Raw genomic sequence first — 24919 nt, 5'->3', positions numbered from 1 at the left:
TAGTGGATGTGTAGTCTCTTTCACCACAAGTTTTTATAATTTATTATAGATTTGGAATACTAAAGAGGACCCCTCAGGCTAATATTTAAAAACCCATTTTTTTTATTCCATCTTGTATTCCATTAACCTGAACATTCAATTTCACTGTACATTCATTTTCAATACAAATTAGGCTTCACTAAATATTCACTTATAAATAACAAGTCATTTAATTTTACTGAACATTGCAGTTAACTAAACATTCTGTTTTCCGACTATTTCATTTCACTTTATTTTTGCACTAACCAGAATATTTAATTTCACTTCTCTAAATATTCCATGTTTCTGAATATTAGATTTTAATGCACACTGTATTTCACTGAATATTCCATTTTTTAAAACACTTTGCTATTCGGAAGGTTCTGTTCCGCTGTAGTCTCCACTTCCTTTAAATACACAGAATATTTAATGTACTTAAATATTCAATTTCATTACACATTTTATTCCACTGAATATTATGATTTAAAGTAGATTCCATTCTATTTAGGGTTCCATTCCAGTGAACATACCACTTTTTTTTTTTTTTTACATTCAACTTTACTAAACACTTTTAGACTGATAAATAGCAAGTGTTTATGATTGCTTAACTGAGTGTGTTATTTTTATCTCTGTGCTATCCTGCCCAGCTTCCCAGTTCTCCCCCCTCGCTGTAATTCTTTCTCAGCTGATTTGATTTGGTTTGGTCTGCTATGCTTCCCTTACTTTTGGATTAGGTTATATGGGTACGGGTGCCCTTGTGAGAAGTCATAGAGAGGACAGCAGGGACAGAGCGTGACTGAAGAGCTTGCAGCATGAGAAATTATCGGGTACTATGTTTGACACCCTTGTATACATGATCCTAACAGCATATGCTATAGAGAGCTTTAGCACATTTTATATTTTAAAATATTGCATATGGCACTGTGAATGTAGCTTGTAGGAGCAGACACCATATTATGAATGTTCTGTAACCTGCCTAACTTGTTCTGTGTTCTCCGTTACACTCTATATATATATATATATATATACTGTCACTGTGCCAGCACTACAGAGCAGTCACCATTACACTGACATAGAATAGTGCTTCATGTAGCATGGTGCAAAGTGATCAGCATGTGCATGTTCTGGAAAAGCTGGTAATACCATTTTATATTTCCTGCCTGTCAGGGACATTAGATATCTTTTACCAGCTTGACAGTTAAATGTCATGCTAGACTGCAACCCCAGTAAGGAGTTATAAGCATAAAGTCATTGGATTAGATCCTGCAGTTCAGTGACAGCTGGATGGTGGCAAACAGGCCCAGACTGCCAATCTGTGGGCAAATGCCAGAGGGGCTGCTATAAGATGCCATAGATGTTCACTATTTAGTGGGCTGGTGGGGGCTGTTTGTGCCTCTGTCCAGATCTGGTGGAAAAACATAATATTATAGCAATCTACCAAGAGTGATGCATCTTCATACAGGATGCCCTACCTTCATTAACAATGTAAATAATCCACTAAACCATTTCCTCCGATACAACATTGCACCTTATCATTCTCATAATCCCATCTATGTTCTATCTTATGAATTGGTAGCAAACACACCATGGTAATGCTTTGATATACATTACTGCCTCTCACACTAAAATTAAAAGTGACAGTCTAATACATCCTCCACATTTATCCTAACCTATACACTGTAGCGCACAGTCATGATTACACCCAGTATAGAAAGGTTTAACCCATATTCAGATGGAAATCAAAATGTTTTTACCCACAAAGTGGTGGTTTCCCCAGAATTCCTCCATAATTGTGGGTGTCCATTAGGTTGTATTTTTTTACAACTTGCCCCCAAAATGGACTTTGTGCCGTGTTTGTGCATACTGTGCATGTTGTGGTGTCTGCAACTACTTTGCGCATTTTAATGCGTTTATGAATAAGGCCTGTAATTATATAAATCTTGCAACCTTGAGCTATTTGTAGACTGACTCTAGGGACTAATCAAATATACATTAATATACAAGATTGAAAGTCATTTAGGTCAGTATGCGATGACCCACTTCTAATTTGTGGGAAGGCTCCCACATCTTGCAGGGCTGTTTAGTAAAATATGTACATAGTTGTATTCAGCACTCAGATACAAATGTTTTTTTGTCTTGGATCAAGATGTTAACCACAGAGAATCTGCAATGCATTGCGTTACTTGGGCAGCTGTGGGTGGGGTTACATTTTAGACTTCCAAAATTGGAAGCTACACTGTGCTTAATGCTACTCTCTGGCTGCCTGCATGAACACACACTAGAATGAGTCAAGTACTATGGAGGACATTGACTATATATATATATGACCAGAGAGTGCTGTGGAGCTTGTAATAAATACAGAAAACAAACTATACACTACAGCTATACAAATTGGTCTGGTTACCCATAGCAATTAGTCAGAAAGCAGCCTTCACTGTCTACTGAAAGCAAACATCCGATTGGTTGTTTACCTGAGCCTATTATTACGTTTATGATGTTAGTGTGTGCATATGTGTGTATATACTATCAGCTGAGGGTACATGACCCTGTCTCCCTATCATACTTAACAGTAGAGGTCTCCATAACACCATTAGCTGGTAGTTCAACTCATACCAACATTACAGCATATCTTAACAGCACATGTAATAAGTGTATGAGGAATGGAAGACACCACTAAAAGCTCTGTTATCCACTTTTTTGCAAAATATAATGTACTTCTTTGGCCTTCAAATTAAACTTGTAGTCTGGAGGGATACATGTACAATCCAGCGTGCAGTCAATGAGTGTACAGGTGTTAAGGAAGACAAAGATAAAGCCTTGCCTCAAATTTTGCATTGGGAGCAATAGGCAACATCAATGATTAACTCACAGTTCTGTAATGTAATATAAATTCTTGTTCTAGGTGCAACTGTGAAAGGAAACAAGACTCATTTTAACTTTTTCAGTATATATTTGTTGATAGTGACTAGAATAAAGGACTGATTATTGTCAGCCTTTCAGGATGGTCCCAGACCGCATGTGGCATTTGAAGATCTTTTCAAATTAATTTGAATGGGAATAGATTTCAGGAGTGTTCAATTTGCCTCACTTCTAAACACACATTCCAAAAACACAATCCACTCAGACATCACAAGACTTCCCTAGTGGATGCATCACTGAATCAGCCCCCCATTCTGCCTTTTACACAATATGTTATAAATGTTATTCATGTGATCTATAAAATGTTTGCAATATTTCTTTCTGGAGTAAGCAACACTGCCATGATGCTTCTTATGGCAGGAGGACTTATGTGTTGATCTACCTTCTAATCTCTATAATCACTGCAGGTCCTGGGGCAACAACTGCTGAGAACCTTTTCCAGCTCCAGTAGGAATCAGGTTCAGAACCGTGTGCTTGAAAAACAGAAGATATTTCAGGTTAGATAGCCTCATTATTTTCTTTGTGGAATGAAAAATTCAATTTTAATTCTGTTTCCTCAGATATGCTATTTAGAAGGTTTATTACAAAAAAACAGCAGGAGAAGCAGAGCCTGCAGGTGCCGGGGGCACTAGAGGACCAAGTGGTTTTTTGTTTTCTTAAATGGTCACTGATCTACCTATAAGTACACTTAGGGATACATTATTGTTTACTTATAATACATAGCAGCCATAACTAATACATAAAAGCCATAACTAACCTCAAAAATATATTGTTATAAACAGTAATAAGTGATGTATTTATAGGGGAAACAGCTATTAAAGCTCTATTTTGGTATGTAAAAAATAAATATACACAGTTATTAATTTATTAACTGTTGTGCTGTTATCCACATTTATGCACAGCATATACTTTACACATCACAGATTGTGTTCTTATAGCTTGACATTCTTTGTACATTCAAAGATTACAGGTACCATCCCTGCTGTTCCTTCACTCACTTTTATCTTCTGCTTTTAATATGTCCTCTTAGGAGCATTTACACTCGCTTTGACTGGGAAGAACCCCATAGTACCTACCTTGTTACCCTCAGAACAAATTGCTAAGGCCTTTCATTTGAGGCAAACCAGGGTCAATTTCTTACCCTAGACTACACAGTTGGAACCTAACTGGCAGAGTATCCACCAGAGTACTGTCTCTTTCTCACTCCTCTGCCTCTCACCACTATGATATACCATAACAACATCTACCTTGACTATGGCTTAACTTGACAGCTGATTTAACTAGTGTGTCTCCTTTCTTGTCCCAGTTGGCTACCAATGAGGATCTTCCTTTAGCAAATGAGGGCCTCACTACCTGTTTCCCTCCTTTTTTTAATGTCTGGACCTTCCCCTTTACTTTTTTGGGCTGGGGGGTTGGCATTTTCTCTCCAGCTGCATCTCAGTCTGTCTTTATTTTTTCATTACTCACACTTTACTTATATACATATACCTTGCTCTTTCTTTTCTAACTTGCTTTTTGCATCTCTACTAAGTACTGTATTTCACTCCAACTTTCTGTTCTACGCTCCACTTTTTTTCCCACTATTTTAATCTTTGCTCTGGTGCCTTCTCATCTATTCACTATGCTCTACATCAGGGATCCCCAACCTTTTATACCCGGAAGCCACATTTAAATGGAAAAACTGTTGGGGTGCAACACAAGCATGAATACGGTTTCTGGGGGTGCCAATAAGAGCTATAATTGGCTACTTAATAGCCTCTATGTGGACTGGCAGCCTACTGAAGCCTCTGTTTGCCATTATACTTGGTTTTTATGCAACCAGAACTTGCCTCCTTACCAGAAATGCAAAAATAAGCAGCTGCTTTGAGGCCAAGGGGAGCAACATCCAAGGGTTGGTGAGCAACAAGTTGCTCCCGAGCCACTGGTTGGGGAACACTGCTCTACAACCCTACAACATTTCTACCTTAACAACAATTTAAACACTTGTTCATTACGTGCTTCAGAACTGACAAGAATGAATCAAAATGTGATTAGACAATTAACATGAGGTCCAAATGATTTAGCGATAGTGTTAACCTGTGAGTGGAGAGAAGCTGCTGGGTACATGATAATTACAGTAAAATATTATGAGTTGATATGAAAAAACACATACAACAAGAAGAGAAAGCTGTGCCATGCAGTAAGCAGGCAGAAGACAACAATGACTGGATGCAGAATATTTCAAAACAGCAATTTCTGAAAAAATCAAGTTTACATGTCTGGGTACAGGCCTTGAGACATCACTCCTTTTGTTTTAAGTTGAGTTCTAAAATGGTTAAATTACACTGTGTGTTAGTAGTATCTTGGGGGAGGGGGCAGTGTGGCAAAAAAGAACTGACTAAGATACTGATTAAAAGTAACAACCTACTGTATGAATATTCCACTTCAAACTTTTCACTTCACCACTAAAAATATTGGGGGTTCATATTTCCTCATCCAGGACAGATTTTGCCTGGTTTCCTCACTTTAGATGGAAGCATGCACAGAGTACAATTTTCAGGTTCCAAAATTTCTCTTGGGTTGGGAACGGACACAGATTTGGCTCTTTGCCCACCAGAACAAATACACTGCGTTTTAAAAAATCCCTAAATATTCCAGGGCAGGGTATGGTTAAAAGCACATTTCTGCAGCAGTAAATTAGCCAACAAACATGATAACTTTTCAAATTTTATTTTGACTTTCAGAAATGTACCAGCAGGAAACAAAGCATTGGGTTTGCTGCAATGTGCTGCCAGACTACTTCATACAATTCGTAATTAATATATTTTATCACTTTAACAGTACTGCAGTCTTTTTGATCATAAATATATGGTTTATAATTGCACTACAAAATTAAATTTTTAAGGGGTTTAAAGTTAACTTTTAGTATGTTTTAGGATGGTTGATTCTTAGCAACTTTTCAGTTGGTCTTTACTTTTTATTTTGTATAGTTTTTTAATTCTTTGCCTTCATTGACCACGGCAACCAAAAACTATTGTTATTGTTACTTTGTATTCAGGCCCTCTTCTATTAACATTCCAATCCCTCATTCAAACCACTGCCTGGTTGCTAGGGTAATTTAGACCCTAGCCACCAGATAGGTGCAGAAATCCCAAACTAGAGAGTTAAACAAGGAGCTATAAAATAAAAAAAAACACAAAAAAAATAAAGACCAGTTGCAAATTGTTTCAAAATATCACTCTCTACATCATAATAAAAGGCAATTTTATGTTGAACAACCCTATAAAGCAATTTTAACCACAAAATTCAAGTTTAAAACTGTATAGAGCAGGCTATGCCTTTGTGCCAAATAATGAAACAAAAACTGTTGTGCTGTTCAGTTTTAAATGGCAATTATTATGTGCTGCTATTAGTGTTGCCACTGGGTATCTATGTGGTTTTTACTGTTGCTTTTGATATTTCACAGCTGAAGTATATAATCTCCTAAATGTTATTTAATTATTCCTACCGTAGGCAAATAATGACCTACCTGTTCACCTAAAAGGAGGATCAGGAGATGCCATTTTGTACCGAATTACAATGGCAATCAGCATTGCAGGTACAGCCCTGTGGAATATGGCGTATAATGCTTTATAATCACATAGATAACACATCATAAGAACAATATAACCCTTATTTTAGACCATCATTTAGGTGCTAAACCGCTGCTTTACATATAGTTTGAACTGTAGTCTGCCACCTTGGTCCTCGAGAAGGAAGCTGGTTGTAGCTGGTAATCCTTTTTAATAAATGAATACAATGGGCACAAGTCTGTATATGGAAAGTTCAATTTCCTGAATGTCTACGTTTTGAATGAACATCTCGAGTGACAGCAATGTGACTTTTCTCATTTAGAGTACTGGGGAAAAGATAATAATGGTTGCAGGTCACCTCCCTAAACCCCTCTCCCTGTCAGCGAGATGAAGTTTTTAAAGGGACACTCACTTATGTATTTTCCTTTAATATAAATCAAAAGTAAAAATCCTCCTATTCTGATTAAAAAACTCTGCTAGAGTGGAATGTCCTTACTTAGGTAGGTGTTTTGTATGTGAAAGCATCAATTAAGATAGAAAGAATGGTGCCCAATATTACAAAAACACTAAATGATAAAGGATACTAGTATTTTAGCATGTAATTATATTTTAGTGGTATAAACAAATACACATACATATTGTGTTTAATTAATTTATACAGTGGTAATAACAATTTTATTATTACAAATGGGGCTAGTAACAAGACTTACTGACATCTTAAATGGCCCTTATTTATGCACATCCACAGTCTCCTATATATTTTTGTTGTACAGTAAATCTCCCAATTATTTAAGTTTGTTGAATAGAGATATTTTCTCTAGATCTCTGTCATGTCCATATACATCAGTGCTGTCCAACTTCTGCGGTGCTGAGGGCCAGAATTTCTCTAGCATACATGGAGGAGGGCCACTAATGGAAGCCGGTTTTGACCACTCCCCTATTTAAAACCACACCCACTTCAAACCACACCTATTTTATCACAATGGTGGTAGCATAGCAAAATCCCAAATGCTTGGTCCTTACTGCGGGGATATCATCCGTCATTCATATGTGAAAGAATTATATTATGTCATATTAAGATATACCCTTAAAATCCATATGCCTCCTCCTCCCCTGAGGATAGCACAGCACCCCCCAGCACATAATTACACACCTTAGGGGCCATTTAATGGCTATTTAGAACTGCAAACAAACTCCCACAACAAACCCCTGCCAGGTTCACCTCCCACGAGCAGCATAGGGCAGGCAGAATATGGCACACACAGCCATACTCTGCCTGCCCTACCCTGCCTGTGTGTGCAATACTCTGCCTGCCCTATGCTGCCTGTGTGTGCCATACTCCTCCCGCCCTACCCTGCCTGTGTGTGCCATACTCTGCCTGTCCTATGCTGCCTGTGTGTGCCATACTCTGTCTGCCCTATGCTGCCTGTGTGTGCCATACTCTGCCCGCCCTATGCTGCCTATGTGTGCCATGCTCTGCCTGCCCTACCCTGCCTGTGTGTGCCATACCCTCCCTGCCCTATGCTGCCTGTGTGTGCCATACTCTGCCTGCCCTACCTGTTTGTGCCATACTCTGCCTGCATATGCTGCCTGTGTGTGCCATACTCTGTCTACCCTATGCTCCCTGTGTGTGCCATACACACAGGCAGCATAGTTCAGGCACTACCTATAATGTCTGAGGTGTGTGGGGGTTATTACAGCCTGAGCCTGAGGTGTGAACACTGCAGGGGGTGAACAATGCAGAGATTAAAAGGTGTGAAAAACACAGGGGATTACATTTTTAAACAATACAGTGTGATTATAGCCTGAATCTGAGGTGAGAACCATGCAGGGGGCCAGTTAATCTCAGTACTGATACCATTTAAACTTTAGACAAAGGTAAGCCATCAAAGCAGCCAGACAGGTGGGGGGCCACAGAGAGGGGGGTCGCACTGGTCAGCACTGATATACATGATAAGTATGTTGATTTCTTGTAACTCTTATGTAACTCTTGTAATTCTTACAGGGACCTGTCTTTCAATCTTCCAGCTGTTCAAAGCAGCTCAACCAAAGAAGGTGAAATGACCTTATTTCCCTGGATCATGAATTAAACCAGGACTGAAGAGCTCAGGAGGGAAAATTTTCAATTAAAATGCAAGGCATGTGCAGTGTCTGTGTGTTCTGTTTGCGGACAGCAAATACTTTGCACTATACTTCATACTACCATTTAGTAGATAGCTTGCGTTAAGATTATTTCTACCAAAGTGCATAACTTTGCACTTGTCCACATTGATCCTCATTTTCCAGTTTGCTGCCCATTATGTATGTATGAGACTGTACCCTATTTCATCAAATTTCCCAGATGTTATCCACCCCTGTCCCAGACATTACCAACAAAGACACATTTCTTTGCTGATTGGTTGCCATGTGTTACTGCCCAAGTGCAAATTTGCCCAGAGTTTAAAGATGACCCCGATATGTTTCTTTTAAAAACACCTAACTTTTTCGGCGGAAAAAAAAGTTTACTTTTGTTTAGATGTGTGTGAGGCATATAATGTTGATGTTTCCTGCACCCAATAACATACTAGACTGCAGAGCTGGAACTAGGGAAAAGTATTTGTCTTGGGCACAGCTGGTGATTTTGCACATGCAAACAGGCAATTCTCTTGATGCAATTGCACTGCGCAATTGTGTCTGAATCTGCAAAATTGGTGCAGCTGTGCATGCACTGCCTTGCTAATTGGACACAATGGAAGTAAATTTCTAGTTTGAAGCCATTGATAGTGAACTGCAGTATCATGAGTACATTAGATAAGATTATAGACAGATAGGAAATGCTCTTTTTTTTACTTTTTTTTACAATTGTAATGTCTAGGGCTACAGTAATTTGAAGGTCTGCATTTTCTATCATTTCAATAATGACAAGGCAATCCGTGAATAAATAAAGTTTATGATTATTACAATAACAAAGTTCAAGCTTTTAAAAAACAGGTCTTACTCAGTCAGGGCACTTAACACATAATTACATATTGTACTCATATCTCTCATGCACAAGAAACTACATACCCACAGAACACATGTGCATGCATATGTACATATAAAAACAACTGACATATAGTAATATATATAGAAATTACAGCTACACAGTAAATATAGTAAGGTGATAGCAGAAATATCAGGTTTGAGTTTGTGTTGTAACTAATGGCCTTATACTATAAAGTAGGTAGCCAAGTAGGCAGCAACACAAAGCCACTGTAAACATAAAAAGCTCTGTACTCTGCAGGATACACACACTTGTATTATAGTGTTTACAAGTAGCCTATCTAATCCGAAAATAATTCAGCACACCCCATGGGCAACTTGAAATGCAATCTGAAAACTCTATGGATAAAATAATGAGTTTGCTTGCTTTTGTGTTGTATGGATGAAAATAAAAATAAACAAGCGAGTGGATAATCTCAAGTGAGAGATAATTAGAATGGCAGAAGAGGAGAATGACAGTTGTACTGACTCCATGCATGAGAATTTACAACAAAATAGAAGCTATCTTTGTTACAGGAGAATCCAATCAGAAAACAATCAGATAGTAGAGCTGGACACGTGAGGCAGTGTTTCGAGAGAGAGCTATATACAGTCGGTTTCATGCAAGAATGTGTTAGGTTACATAGTTACATAGGGTTGAAAAAAGACCAGTGTCCATCAAGTTCAACCCATCCAAGTAAACCCAGCACACTTAACCCACACCTACCAATCTATACACTCACATACATACACTATATATACAACCACTAGGTAAAGGAAGCTCCATAAAAAGTTGGAGGACTGGAATAAAAAGATCACAAGAGAACACTTTGTAAGCTGTGTTGTATAGATAAGGCTTTTCATTTGGGGCATAATTACAACTGAATACACAACTGAATGAATACTGTTCTGGGGGACAGAGGTCCAGAATTGAGGTCTGTTGAATCTCTAAGATATGTAGCAGAGAGTTGTGAAGTATAACAGGTCTTCCGAATACAAAATGATTAATATTACTTCTAGAATGCGAGGTGACAGGAATGTAGATCTTTTCCTCCACAAACAGATACAGTTTAGCTTCAGACACTCTTGAGAATTTTTTTGGCTTTAGTGTTGGCATCTTTAATGCGATCTTCATTTGCTTTAACCTGAAGCAGTACAAATATTTGACAGGTAATTGTCCACTACCATGACAGTAGCAAAGAATGCCATCTACTTTGTATATATAAGAAAAAATGTAAATGTAGCCAAAGGATATAGTAGAAACACAGATAAAAGTAAATTAAATTATATATATAAATTTACAAAGTATCTCAAAATAGTGGGACTGCTAGGAACAGAAAGACTGCAGAAAATGTTATGATGTGCAATGGGTTCATAGGTAATACATGTAGTCTAAGATAGGGTAGGAGCTGTGTTTGGTAAGGGCTATTAAAAAATAGGGTGAGTGGGATTTCAGGACTGCAAACTATATTTCTAGACTATGCATACGTTTGGATGATTTAGCTCCTTGTCTGTGCTCTAACTGAAATCCATTATATATGTATTCCTGATTTTTTTTGTCTTTAAACTCCTTCTATAATTCCATTGTGACTACAGATTTGCCACACATCTTATGTACTAACCTTCTCCATTATTTTCTCAACTTGCTTGTTCTGAATGTCAATTTCATTACCCACATCCAGGGCCATGCTCCTGAGGTTACCCAGAATGCTTCCCACCTGAGCCAAATTATCTTCCATTTCATCTTCACGGGCATCATTAGTCACTCTGAAGCAAGACATCGATAGTTTAGGGTCAGGAAAGACTTATGAAGCATTCTAGAAGCTGCAGTGAAAATTCTTATGATCGAGATTACTAAGTATACAAGAGTAAAGGTTAGCATCACATAAATATGAGGGATGGACTAAGCACTAAATCTCTTTAAAGTGGTGCTCCATATTAAAAAAAAGATATGTGTTGAAAAAAGAAGGAAACTTAAATTACTGGTGGGTGCCAAGCTGATTGACACCCACAGTCATTATAGTTGTTCACCTCCACCCCTGGGCTAGCCCTCCTCTTCAAAAGATGTACTATCCCCAGATTGGTTATGCTGAGTTCTGCACCCATAAGCTTTTGTCTAGGGCCTTGGGGCCCTGCAGGGAACATTTGTATAAAGGTAGAGTGTGGGGCAGAGCAAGATGGAGACAGTAGGGGTAACCATTAATATTGTTGTTGCAAAAGCCGCTGTCATTGTTCTGCTGTTGAAGGGTCCTAGGTCAGGAAGTTCTACATTATACAAATAATGGGACTGCACAAAGTCTGTACTGCTTCAGTCTCCAAAACAAATATAGCCAGCCTGAGTGGCTCTCTACGCTAGTGAGTTCAGCCCCCCTTAACCCAATCAAAGCAGGGAAGAGCAGTAAGGGGAGAGCAACATCACACCTGCTGCACCAGACTTTATGATATATATCAAACCCACTCCCAGCTCTCAATTAAATGTATTATAAAATCTGGCCAGCTGAAATATTTGTCCCTGTTTCTATGAAGGTTGACAGCTTTGGTGTGACAATTGCAGGCCATGACCTACCTTATGCAAACATTTTATAAAAACTAAAACAACGATAAACTATAAACATCAACAGGGTATTCTTTCCACTGACAATAACTGAGGCAGCAAAAAGAGATACTCGTCAGGTTAAACCCTTTAATTCCATAATTAGGACTAATACAAGGCTGTTTTCAACGTGTTTACCTCCTAATATATCCTCCACTCATCATCATTTGCTCTCTTTCATCTGCAACACGAGAAGGCTGAGCAGAAATAATCCCATCATGTGAATTACCCCAAACTGCCCTGTATGTGGCGCTGCACTTTAGCCTTCATGGTAGAAAAGATGATTGGGAGCAGGAAGAAATCAGAAGGGAAGAATGCATATAACAGAAGAAAAATGGATGTAAAAGACAAGCAAAAAAAGATATTAGTATATTGCATAACTAGCCCATCCCAAGTCTGAGTAAAGGCTAGTGGCCAGTTAAGTCCCCTGTGGATTCCATTGCTTGGTTTTAATTACTGTACACAGGCCAAGCACAACTGATTTTACAAACTGGGACAGGTAAAAGCTTATGATGTTTCAGGGCTACTGCCCCTAGTAGGTTAGATTTGGATCTATGTAGTGAATGGTTGAATTTATTTTATTCCTTATTTATTCCTTTATATTATTTATTGTGTATCAATCACTGCTTAGTGTTTACTTCAGTAATGATCAACTGTTCTGTTTTTTAGGTCCATATAAGATACTTTTTTGAGTTTGCAATATTTTGCATTTCAACACAGAGATGGTGAGCAGTTGGCATAAAACTGTGATACACAGCTGGGGGTACCTATTAATACCCACTGAGGTACAGATCAATACTGGGTATTTGTTAAGCTTTTTAAATTATCAGTAATATGCAAATTGTGATAAACATAAAAAGATGTTAAGTGAAAGAATGATTAAAGCTTGCTATTATAGTTCAAGATAATAAGCATTTGCTCTGTGTACTTACCTGTGACAGGAACATAACCCACAGCATTTCCCCATATCAGTCAGGTTTTTCTCAGCCTCTCTCATATCTTGATTAATATGGTCCAGACCCTCATCGATTCGATCAAGCTGCTCTATGGATATAAAAGATGGAGCATAGTGAAGTGAGGATTGATTGGTGTGGGAAACAGTAAGGAAAAGCTGCACAGTAAGTGGTTATGGTATGGCATAGGTTGAACATGCAGCTCATAGGTGAAAAGAAAAACCCAAAGAACATCAGTATAAGGGTGAAGACAGATAGATCCATCAATGCAATTTTTAAAATCCAGTTGCAGCAACTAACTGCCATGCTGAAATGTTGAAGTGACTTGTACAGTGCAGTACATTTTGCACTGATTAGTCACCGCCATTAGATTTTAGTTGCCACGATTGCAGGTTTTAGGGTGAAGACACACAGAGCTACTAGTAGCAGCTACTTGTCACAGCTACAAAACTAGACAATGCTGATCATTTACATGTGTTATAGCAGAGGCAATTCCCAGTATTGTCTATGGCAGGGTATTTTTTGGCGTTTAGTAACTGTGACAAGTAGCTGCTAGTAAATAGCTCTGTGTGTCTTCACCCTTGAGGGCTGTGACACATGGGGAGATTAGTCGCTGCAATTTGCCTTGAGAGGAAACTTCCGCGACTTCTGCAAATCGCGACACCGCATATGCCATCCCACCAACGATTTCCATTCTAGCCGGTGGGATGGCATTTTGGGGAGATTAGTCGCCCGTGACAAGGGAGATTTGTCGTGCGGCGATTAAAGGAACAGTAACACCAAAAAATTAAAGAGCTTTAAAGTAAATAAAATATAATATACTGTTGCCCTGCACTGGTAAAAGTTGTGTTTTTGCTACAGTAACTCTACTATAGTTTATATAAATAAGCTGCTGTGTAGCCATGGGGGCAGCCATTCAAGCTGGAAAAAAGGAGAAAAGGCACAGGTTACATAGCAGATAACGGATAAGCTCTGTAGAATACAATAGTGTTTTATCTGTTATCTGCTATGTGCCTGTGCCTTTTCTCCTTTGAATGGCTGCGCCCATGGCTACACAGCTGCATTCTTTATATAAACCATAGTAGTGTTTCTGAGGCAAACGCACCAGTTGTAGCAATGCAGGGCAGCAGTACATTATATTGGAATTTCTTTTATACACTTTAATTTTTTGGTGTTACTGTTCCTTTAATCTCCCTGTGTGTCACAGCCCTAAAAGTCGTGGCCACTAATCGTCCCCTTTGTCTTTGCCCTTAAATAAGGGTGAACACACAGAGCTACTTTTTTATGGCTACTAAATGGCAGAAAATATACTGCCATAGAGAATACTGAGAATTGCCTCTGCTAAAACACACATAGAGACAATAATCAGTAAATGATCAGCATTGTCTATTTTAGTAGCCACGACAAGTAGCTGCTACTAGTAGCTCCATGTGTTTTCACCCTAACAAAAAAAGAAAAAAAAAAGAAAAAAAGAAAGACAATAAAGAAAGAAATAAGAATAACAACTAAATGGTATATTTAATGGTATTCTAAAGGAAAAACAGAAATATGATACTTTTTGAATAATACCGTCACAAAATGCAGTTTGGGCCTTAAGGTGAAAGGGGTACCAAGAAATGATTATTTTGTTAGTGACATTCCCCAAGAGATTATAGTGTGGAAAGAAAGTGAAGCCTGAAAGGGGTTTTAGAACATCTTAAGTGGGTGTTTTTTTATTAGGAGGGAGCAGGCTTATGAGAGCATAATGGCTACGGGAGCAGGTTTGTGAGAGCTGAATGGCTACGGGAGCAGGTTTGTGAGAGCTGAATGACTATTGGAGCAGGCTTGTGAGAGCAGAATGGCTATGGGAGCAGGCTTGTGAGAGCAGAATGGCTATGGGAGCAGGCTTGTGAGAGCAGAATGGCTATGGGAGCAGGCTTGTGAGAGCAGAATGGCTATGGGAGCAGGCTTGTGAGAGCAGAATGGCTACGGGAGCAGGTTTGTGAGAGCAGAATGGCTACGGGAGCAGGTTTGTGAGAGTAGAATGGCTACGGGAGCAGGCTTGTGAGAGCAGAATGGCTATTGGAACAGGTTTGTGAGAGCTGAATGGCTATTGGAGCAGGTTTGTGAGAGCAGAATGGCTACGGGAGCAGGTTTGTGAGAGCAGAATGGCTACGGGAGCAGGTTTGTGAGAGCAGAATGGCTACGGGAGCAGGTTTGTGAGAGCAGAATGGCTACGGGAGCAGGTTTGTGAGAGCAAAATGGCTACGGGAGCAGGTTTGTGAGAGCAGAATGGCTACGGGAGCAGGTTTGTGAGAGCAGAATGGCTACGGGAGCAGGTTTGTGAGAGCAAAATGGCTACGGGAGCAGGTTTGTGAGAGCAGAATGGCTACGGGAGCAGGTTTGTGAGAGCAGAATGGCTATGGGAGCAGGTTTATGAGAGCAGAATGGCTACGGGAGCAGGTTTGTGAGAGCAAAATGGCTACGGGAGCAGGTTTGTGAGAGCAGAATGGCTACGGGAGCAGGTTTGTGAGAGTCAGAGTATACAAACAGATCATAATCATTAGTACATTCTTTAGCCAACAGGTAACACTGCACTTATTTTCGGTCTTGCCTTTCCCTTCCTATAGTTTGTTCTTAACATCATTTTCATACAGCAGCTTATTCATCTCACCTCCCTGTTCATCCAGCATCACTAAAGTCCTAATTCCAGCATCTTTGCTCTGTGATACAAAATGAAACAAATAATATCAATAGTAAACCCATATTAATATCTTTAATGTAAAGTTGTTCTTACAGTAGACTTGCAAGATGGTTTGAAAGGCAGGAACATGATAAATGAGCAATAGGGAATCTACTGTAGATCAGTTTTAAGTGGTGGGCACAGGCGAATGCACCAATAGAGAGCTCTAAACCAGTTTTGCATCAAAGTTCTATTTTGCAGTTTTGCATCAAAGTTAAATTAGCTGTTCCACCCAGTACACTACTCTCTGCTACCTGCTAGGTGCAAATACCTTACATTGGTTACTTAAATAAGACCTGCAGGCCAGTTGCCAGGTTATAATGTCCATGCATTTTTAAACCCCAGAGAAAATATCTACTACAAATAGATTTCATAGTTCCTGGAGGGGCTCAATAGTCTATTTACCCCATAGCAAAAAATCAACCTTCTGTAATGAAATTATGGGCCAACAATGTATTTATTAAAGATAAGACAGAGGGATTTACCAGTTACATGTTATTCTTGTTATGATGGCCATCCGTCTACAGACATTGTTAGATAAAAAGGTTTTGTGTGATTATTGGGATGTGAGTGTTCAGTGAACAAAAAACAGACATCCAGATTACATATACCATGACCATATACAATGGACATTAGTTGTTTTGTCTGTTGTTAATGTTTAAAGATTTTGTTTGGTTTGCTTCAAAGCAACTATGGTACCTATAATATCAATCTGCAATGGCCATAAATGTGCCAGATGATTACATACCCACTGGACATTTTTGAAAGAACGATACAGCTCACAAGAATCACAAGTAATCATTTGTCTTCATAAATCAAAAGATTTATCCCATTGGCAAATTTTCAGATGCATATTGAGAGCTGATTTTCTAAATCTACTACTTACACAAATGACTTTAAAATAATTGTCCTTCTACAAAATAAGTTTGAAGGTGACAAACCAAGTGTTGGATGGGATTTAGATCTGGACTTCTAGATGGCCATTTCAAAACAGTGCAGCATTTTGGTTTCAAACATTCAAACATTTCTGGGTGTTTTTTGGGTCATTGTCCTGCTGCAATACTATCAGATTGTGACAGATACCCACTTGGACAGTAGTTTTCCAAGACCATTTGCAGTTAGTCTTTACTGTTTTTTTGTGTGTGTGTGTTTATTTCTGATTAGGGCTTAAAGGGGTGGGTCACCTTTACTTTAACTTTTAGTATTTTATACAATGATTAATTCCTAGTGACTTTGCAATTAGTCTTTAATATATATATATTTATATAGTGTTTTTCTTTACATCTGAGTCACTGACTGCAGCAGCCAAAGCACTATTGCTCTATAAGGTTATCATTTTATTGTTACTGAACCTTTTTTTCATTATCTTTTTAAGGCCCTATTCCTATTCCAGTCACTTATTTAAACTACTGCCTGGTTACTATGCTTAATAAGACCCTGGCAACCAGTTAGCTGCTGAAATTCCAAATATGACAGCTGTTAAACAAAAAGTTAAATAACAAAAAAATGAAGACCAATTGACAAATATTTCAGAATATCAATGTGACTATCAAACTAAAAGTTAATTTAAAGGTAAACTACACCTTCAGTTCCCCAAAAAACAGGCAACAGTTGGGGAGATAACTGAGAAAGGGTCTAAAAAAGGAAGATAACTGGGAGAGGGTCTAAAGAGAAGGGTAAGCAATAAAAACAGTGATATTTAAACCCAGTTCAAATTTTGATACAAATAGGATGGTTTAGGGTTAAAGCATATAGCATAGAAGCCTCCTGGCCCACCTATAACTAACTAAACTTCTCAGGGGGTGTAAACTTGTGCAGTGACATTGGTCCATGAGAGCTGACCTCTGCATGTAACGCCAGATTTAATAACAAGCAAGAGGTGCAAAGTGCAGTCTATATAAGCGCTGGGTTTCCCAACACTTTGTAGCTTGTGCGTCACATGATGAACAACTGGGGGGGGAGGGTTTCCAGGGATACATATGTGCCACCCACCACACAGAGTAAGGTGCAAGTCTTTGTGCTCCATTCTAGAAGGGCAAAGAGCCATGCTTCAAGGTAAGATGCAAAGTGCAAAACTTGCCCTAAACTTCATAAATTACATCCAGAAGGTTTATCAAAATGTGATCTTCCTTAATATAAGCTTGATAAAGGGATGTTGTTCCATTATTTTATATGGTTAATAAATATTTTTTTTCCTACACAATCTGAGGTTGAGATGATGAAATCTCTACAAAAGACTAATTTTCTTCTGTCTCCAATGTATAGCTTTGAACTTTATTAGACTTAACAAACTGTTTTACTAATGCTAGCAAATAACACAAATATGCAAAATTTAAAATGTTATTGACTCCCAAATCCTTTGTTTCTCAGCCTTTCAATGGGACATATAAAACCTAACTTTACTCCATCAATGTCAGCTTGACCAGAATTTCAGGGTATACCTATCTTTAATGTGTCTTCTGTGTAGCTCTCACCTCTTCTACAAGTTGCACCATCCTCCTTGTAACATCCAGAGACTGGAAAACAAAGTGTTTTAGTTTATACCATTGCGCTTTACTTACTTACTCACTTACGCTTCTCACTTACTATGGGGCCGATTCATTAAAGGTCGATACCACTTATTGCATGCTTTTTTTGCGTTAAAAAGCATGCGATAAATAAGTACCGATTCATCAAAGTCATTTTGCATGTGTTAATCCGCATATCCCATGCGCAAAAAAACGCATCATCGCAAAGCATTATTATTTATTAACGCATTGCATTAATTAGCGAATAGAAATAGTACTAACGCAATATTCACAAACACATATGAAGCGTTAAAAGCGCAAAATATCGCTTTAATCTGTGCGAATATTAACACCTACTTGGGGCAGGCTGTACTTAAACAACATTGCGGTTCGTGAGCGTTTGGCAACACAACATGGAGTTTGTAGTCGGATTTTTTCAAGTATGTGTTGGCCCTAGAATGATGCATCCTCCAGTTTTCAGGGAAATGTTAATTTTCAGAACAGTAGTTTTCAGAAAGTAATGGTTACGTGCATAATATCATGTGCTAATATTGCAATATCTAAATATATCACGCGCGGCGGGAAATAACACAAGAAAATCACTCATCGCAAGTTAAGTAACGCAAAGAATATCACTTCTTAATTATGACGTGTGTCCTTTTAGTGAATCGAGCATTTAGTCGCAAAAAATAAGAAGTGATAAAATTTTTAACGCATGCTATAAATAGCACTCGTTTTATCGACCTTTAGTGAATCGGCCCCTATATGTCTAATGGCATAATGCACTACTGTATTCAACTATTATATTCCCAGCTGTAATCAGTTGGTTAGTTTCATTTTTAAGCATTAAGTATCATTATTTATGCCAATAAACCTGTTGTTTACACTAGTTAATTGTATTTGTACCCAAAACAATACTGACACATTACTGTAAATGAAAGGAACTTGTAAGCAATGCGTAACCCCCCCCCCCCCCGCTCGTTGGACTAAAACCTCCTCAGCCACACAGGCAGTGCTTAGTAGTGCAAGTTGCTTTGTCATTTTGGGCCAGGGGCATATAAGCCTTTCAAAGGCACTGCACTGCCCCCAGTTTGTTAGAGTGGGTAAGTTCCTCTGGGACGGGGATGTCTTTGGAGCATTTTTGTAAAGAAAGAAAATTATAGAATTTGATTTTAAGTATTACTAACATGTTCCTACAAATTAGAGTAATGTAAGTTGACCATACACTGGATGACCCTCCTGTTATTTGAGGGATAGTGCCTCTGTTTGGATATTTTATGCTATAGATATCTACACCAATAGCCAAATAGTACTGTTTCCTTTGCTTAATGATTTGAACAGATGAGTTTGAGTCAGAGCTCTGGCTCCTCTCACTTGTGCATTTGCAATTTCCACATCCTACCAAGATGGATAGTCAGGCAGCATTATAGTTTAGTCAGCTCAACTATGATTTGATCTCAACTTTTGGCTGCCTGTGTTACGTGCAGTAAATCCACTTATCTTCTTAAAGCTAACTCTAGTGAACCCACATATTTTACATCTCCAGGTAGCTCTTACCTCATCAGTCACCTTGTCCAGGCGCTTCTTGAGTTGCTGTTCATACTCAGATTTTCTTGTGTTCTCCATCGAAGCTAAAATGGTCACGTAATGGTAGGGATATTAATAAATTCAATATTTATTGCTAAATGCAAACAGGGGAAAACAGCAGACCCTTTCTGTTTTTGGTTCTTGAAACAATGTAACAGAATCAGTTAAGGAGCAGCTTCTGCTACATTGTGTCAGGAGTTAGAGACAGGAGTGCAGAGAGTATGAATAGCCAGACATATACTGCTGTCAGCAGTTATAATATTTACAAATAAAACCAGTGAAAATTGCCGATTATTGTATAATGAAAATTTGCTTAGAATTACATCCATAATTATGCAAAAAAAAAACAAAAAAAAACAGTTCATGGATGAAAGACCACTTTAAATTACAGGTCAAGGGGGACATAATTGCAGAAACTCTAGGTCCAGGTATTTAAGGTAATGTGAGCATAATGTAATATTAGCCATATGTTGTTTTATAGATTCCAAAGCAGAGTGTAAGAATACCTATTCCCAGGTATTTTGGTGTACAGACCAGTGATGATTTAACTCTATGATTGGTTAGCATTGCACTAGAACAGGGGTGGGCAAACTACAGCCCGCGGGCCACATCCGGCCCCTTGGCCTTTTTAATCCGGCCCGCCGACGACGCCAAGTTTCATCACGCGAGACTTGGTGTCATTGGCGGGCCGGAATTAAAGAGACGAAGGGGGCGTAACGCTGGCCTGGCCCTGCCCGCCCTGGCCCGGGGGTGAGTAAATGTGGCCCGTGAGCCAAAAAGTTTGCCCACTCCTGCACTAGAACATGGGTAGATCAGATTTTGGCAGAAATAGAGAGTAATGTAAAGCTGGCCATACTTAAACAACAAAAGTTTAGAATGATTTTTGGTATATGTATGCTGGCCAATGATCCTAACTGGCATCTGTACATGTACTATTGATATGTCAGCCAGTGAGTGGTACATCAGCAGATGAAAAATCAAAAAGTCACAGCTACTTTTCACTTGCTGCTGTTCTAATCATTTGGGCTGTCTCCCCAACATGCCAAACAATAGAAAGTGACTGTGCTGTGTATACTACCTACTTGTCTTTTAGACCATATGGGATTGGCCATGTATGGCCACCGTAAAAGACAGTGAGGGATCACTGCAGGGATGAGTCGCTGAGAAGACAGAATGGCAGACAAGCAGGTGATGTGAATGAACAAATGAGTTGTTGACAGGTAAGGTGAGATTTCTGAGAATCCAGACTCTAATGTTTTGTGAAGAAACACTGAGGGAACTATTCATGTGCTAGGAGAGAAAGAACTGTTAGTAACAAGTTAGTGGTTAGTAGTTATTAAAGGGATAGTCATAATTTTGTGGTATACTTTTTATGTCTAATTACACTGTTTACATAGCAAATAATTCACTCTACCATTTAAAAAATTGTATTCTTCAACCAACAAATGTATTTTTTTTTTAGTTGTAATATTGGTGTGTAGGTAGCCATCTCAGTGCATTGTGAGTCTGAGCTTTCAGATGGAGCCAGTGCTACATATTAAAACTGCTTTCAGGTAACCTTTTGTTTCTCTTACTCCCACTTAACTGGAGGAGTCACAAGTGGGACTTGGATATCTTGCAATTGAGTGCTATTCTGGTAACAACTGGGAGCTGCTATCTTCCCATTCCCATTGCTATCTTCCCTTCCCATTGTTCTGCTGATCGGCTGCTGTGATATCACTCCAACTTGCAGTTCAACAGTAAAGTGTGACTGTTTATCAGAGCACAAGTCACATGGCTGTGGCACCCTGGGAAATCAAGAATATGGCTAGCCCCATGAAATGAAATTTCAAAATTAAATATAAAAAAAAACTGGGTTTTTTTCAAAAAATGGATTTTTAATGCAGGATTCTGCTGAAGAAGCTCCATTGACTGATAGAGTTTAAAAAAAAACATGTTTCCCTTGACAGTATTCCTTTGGGAGGAGATTGATGCATTAGGATCAGGAGAATTAGGGCCAATTGTAACTGCTGCTGTAGAATTGTTGCATACAAAGCAACCTTAAGCTAATAAGGACATTAGAACTTAAGAGAGGTGGAAGGAAGTTGAGGGACTTCTGTCTTCAGAAGTCAACCTAAATTTATACACAACTCTGGTGGGCAAAGCAGTTCTAGATAATACAGCAGGAGAACAGAAACTTACAAATTCCATCTTGACTGTGGCCAGGATATCCATAAACTTTCAATGGAAAAACTCACACCCTCCCAAACTTACTAATACAACATTCAGAATAAAAGATAAGAGGTAAATGGAATACATGACCGCCAATATTAGGGGCTGCCACCCACAATGGGAGAGACTGTGGTCCATATGAGTAAAGCATACAAACCCTAGATCACTTGTTCAACTACATTACTTCGCAAGGGACTCCATATACTGCATCTCATATATTCATGCTCTTTTACCTAGATACTGTTAAGTTATTGTTAGACCAATGGTTTGTAATTATATGGGTTTAGGGCTCTGGCACACGGGGAGATTAGTCGCCCGCGACAAAACTCCCTGTTCGCGGGCGACTAATTTCCCCGAGTTGCCATCACCTGCCATCCCACCGGCGAACATGTAAGTCGCCGTTGGGATGGCACACGCGGCAGCGCGATTTCGGCAAATTGCCTGCGCAGCGTGTACCATCCCACCGGCGACTTACATGCTTGCCGGTGGGATGGTAGTTTGTGGAGATTAATTGCCCGTGACAAGGGAGATTTGTCGCGGGCGACTAATCTCCCCGTGTGCCAGAGCCCTTAATGTCACTGTAATTCTAACCGCGACCCAGGGGAATAATCACATACCTCTTGCACTATACTGTGCTGAGCCTATTGTAATGATTGTACTCTGGCAAATACCTGAGCCTGAAAACTCAATAAAAATTTCAAGTTAAAAAAAAAAAAAAGTGGCCTAGATTAGTAATCAATAGCAAAAACATGAGCTTAGCAACAAAAAGGTCAGAGGCGTAACTGTAGACCAGGGGTACCCAGACTATGTCACCCTGTGATCTACTCTTGCCACCTGGCCTCCATCATGAGATCTACTTTAATAAAAAATAGTTGATTTTTAATACCTAAATACACATAGCAACATATATAAATGCAGTGTCAAATTCACATTTAATGCCCTCATAACATTATACAAGTGTCAACACAGCAGTATGGCTGCAGTCAAAAGCTCTGTTATGTTGGGTGAAAAAAGAAGTGGTGGGATGGCATCCCGCCTTGTGGTCTACCAAAAACTTTAAAGTGATTTACTGGTAGACCGCGATCTACCTCTTGGGCACCCCTGCTGTAGAGGAAGCAGACCTTACGATTGCAGGGGGCCTGGACCATGGGGAATGTGTCCTCTGTAGAAGTGAAAAATCCCCCCTCCCCAGCCCCTTTTCTACCTACCGACAGGCAGAGAGATGCGGTGGGCAGGAGACATCGGAGGATGGGGGTGGGGGACAAGTAGGGAGAGATGTGCGCTGGTGCCCCTAGCTACACCACTGCAATATCTGTGTGATATATACATTTATGCAATCTGTTGCAATACATTTCTTATTTTGCACTGTTCTTCCTCCTTCTTTTAGCTGGTACCTACTGCAATTATGAATTCTATCATAATCTGCCTTATATTATGTGCATTCAGTTTGCCCTGTTGTACAAAAGTAAGGAAACTTAAATGTGAGCTCTCCACAGAGAAAATCCAATTCTGTTGGGATTTTTAGAAGCATATTTATTTATCGAATGGTGAACATCAACTTTTACCCATGCATAAATATGCTTCTAAAAACCTCATAGTAATGAATAAAGAGTGGGTGAATTTTTCTGTGGTGAGCTCCAGTCTCATATTTGATGTTCCTAAGTAAATGAAACGTATACGTTACATTATTAAAGGGTACAACAGGTGCATTCTGCCATTATGCTATTGGTATCACCATGTTCAAAGTTAAAGTAAGTGCAAGGCAAAAAAAAAAAAGTTTCTGTATATATATACACATATATTTATTTAGAAATTGATTACTAGCTTCAGAGTAAAAAGAGTGGATGGAGAGAGAAAATTGGGAATCACAAGGACACAGAAATGAGACATCTGGAAGGGCAGGAGGTGTAAATAAATGATGAGGAAAATGCAGCCCCCTTTAACATGAAAAACAATCCAAGTTCCTTACACACACAACTTAAAAAAGAAATCATTCATATCATGATATGTTCGATCATGCTGTGACATTTATTCGACAATATTGTGACAAAGACTTCTCACAGCGCAACACTCCCACCTGTGTCTTCTATCAGGATCGTCTGCCTGCACTGACTCAGGAACGTTTCCCGGGTGATTTGGGTTTTGCCTTTTCTCGTCTCCTATTGGCTAGAGCAACTACTGTCAAAAATATATATGTTTTTATTGGTTTATATAAGTACAACTTCGAGACAGAACTAGCAGTTAGCATGGCAACGTCAGAGATGACATAACCATGGAAACAGAATAATGTACTGGCTAGAATTGGAAGGGAATGGGCGGGTATGGGAGTTTTTATTGAACAAGATAGCAGGGTTACTAGGGTAATGTATTATCTGTTTTGAAATGTGCAGTGTCTGTGTGGGCAGCAGGGTTATTCATATGAGCAGAAGAAGACACATGCAATTAAATTTGCAAAATATAGAATATTTTATATAAGTAGCAACAGAAGGCATTAAGGAACATTAGAAAGAACAGAGGAGGCTGTGAAATTCGAGGCAGGGGTTGGTATTCACAAGTACACTTGAAACAGAACATGTATCACTTCATAATAGTCTGGGCTATGCATGTTCTGTGTAGTCATATTTTAATTGTGCAATCCAGTTTATTACAGAATTTGAGAATTCTAAACTGTATCAAGCGCATATGAGTAAATGGCTTCAAAACAGTTTATGAAAAGCCAATCTATTGCCGATATCTTTAGGCTGGGCCCTTTGGCTCCCAATTGAAGATACAAGAGCAATGAGGGGGTAGGAAAGTAAAAAGGCACACACCTGGCCCTGCAGATCTTTTAAGGTCAGTGCTGACCAAGATGGAAATTG

The 24919-nt window shown here is 39.0% G+C and overlaps 2 protein-coding genes across 2 annotated transcripts; one reads left to right on the top strand and one right to left on the bottom strand.

Moving 5' to 3' along the window:
* Positions 1 to 741: 741 nt before the first annotated feature.
* cox7a1 (cytochrome c oxidase subunit 7A1) lies at positions 742 to 8635 on the top strand. Its single transcript, XM_002938586.5, has 4 exons — positions 742 to 845; positions 3345 to 3434; positions 6430 to 6514; positions 8494 to 8635. Exons 1-4 carry the CDS (start codon positions 831 to 833, stop codon positions 8550 to 8552), a joined length of 249 nt encoding a protein of 82 aa, XP_002938632.1. The 5' UTR covers positions 742 to 830; the 3' UTR covers positions 8553 to 8635.
* Positions 8636 to 10261: 1626 nt separating this feature from the next.
* Positions 10262 to 24330, bottom strand: LOC100491227 (synaptosomal-associated protein 25). Its single transcript, XM_031891331.1, has 8 exons — positions 24139 to 24330; positions 19821 to 19894; positions 18231 to 18272; positions 15688 to 15736; positions 13014 to 13125; positions 12220 to 12345; positions 11111 to 11255; positions 10262 to 10633 (listed from the first exon to the last, which is right to left on the bottom strand). The coding sequence occupies exons 2-8, from the start codon at positions 19887 to 19889 to the stop codon at positions 10565 to 10567; spliced, it is 612 nt and encodes a 203-aa protein (XP_031747191.1). The 5' UTR covers positions 19890 to 19894; positions 24139 to 24330; the 3' UTR covers positions 10262 to 10564.
* Positions 24331 to 24919: the final 589 nt, after the last annotated feature.

The sequence above is a fragment of the Xenopus tropicalis genome, chromosome 8, assembly GCF_000004195.4.
Source record: "Xenopus tropicalis strain Nigerian chromosome 8, UCB_Xtro_10.0, whole genome shotgun sequence".
In the NCBI taxonomy this organism is placed as follows: domain Eukaryota; kingdom Metazoa; phylum Chordata; class Amphibia; order Anura; family Pipidae; genus Xenopus; species Xenopus tropicalis.
The sequence above is the reverse complement of the archived record's forward strand: the minus strand, read 5'-3'. Positions and strand labels throughout refer to the sequence as shown.

Bases quoted from the DNA above. Each gene is read 5' to 3' on its own strand.
- LOC100491227 (XM_031891331.1), bottom strand. From the start codon at position 19,889: ATGGAGAACACAAGAAAATCTGAGTATGAACAGCAACTCAAGAAGCGC. The intron at 15,737-18,230 runs GTGAGAGCTACA...TTTGTATCACAG, and splicing joins TGGTGCAACTTGTAGAAGAG to AGCAAAGATGCTGGAATTAG. The intron at 13,126-15,687 runs GTGAGATGAATA...TTATATCCATAG, and splicing joins GATGCTGGATGAACAGGGAG to AGCAGCTTGATCGAATCGAT.
- cox7a1 (XM_002938586.5), top strand. The intron at 3,435-6,429 runs GTTAGATAGCCT...TTCCTACCGTAG, and splicing joins AAAAACAGAAGATATTTCAG to GCAAATAATGACCTACCTGT. The intron at 6,515-8,493 runs GTACAGCCCTGT...TAATTCTTACAG, and splicing joins AATGGCAATCAGCATTGCAG to GGACCTGTCTTTCAATCTTC.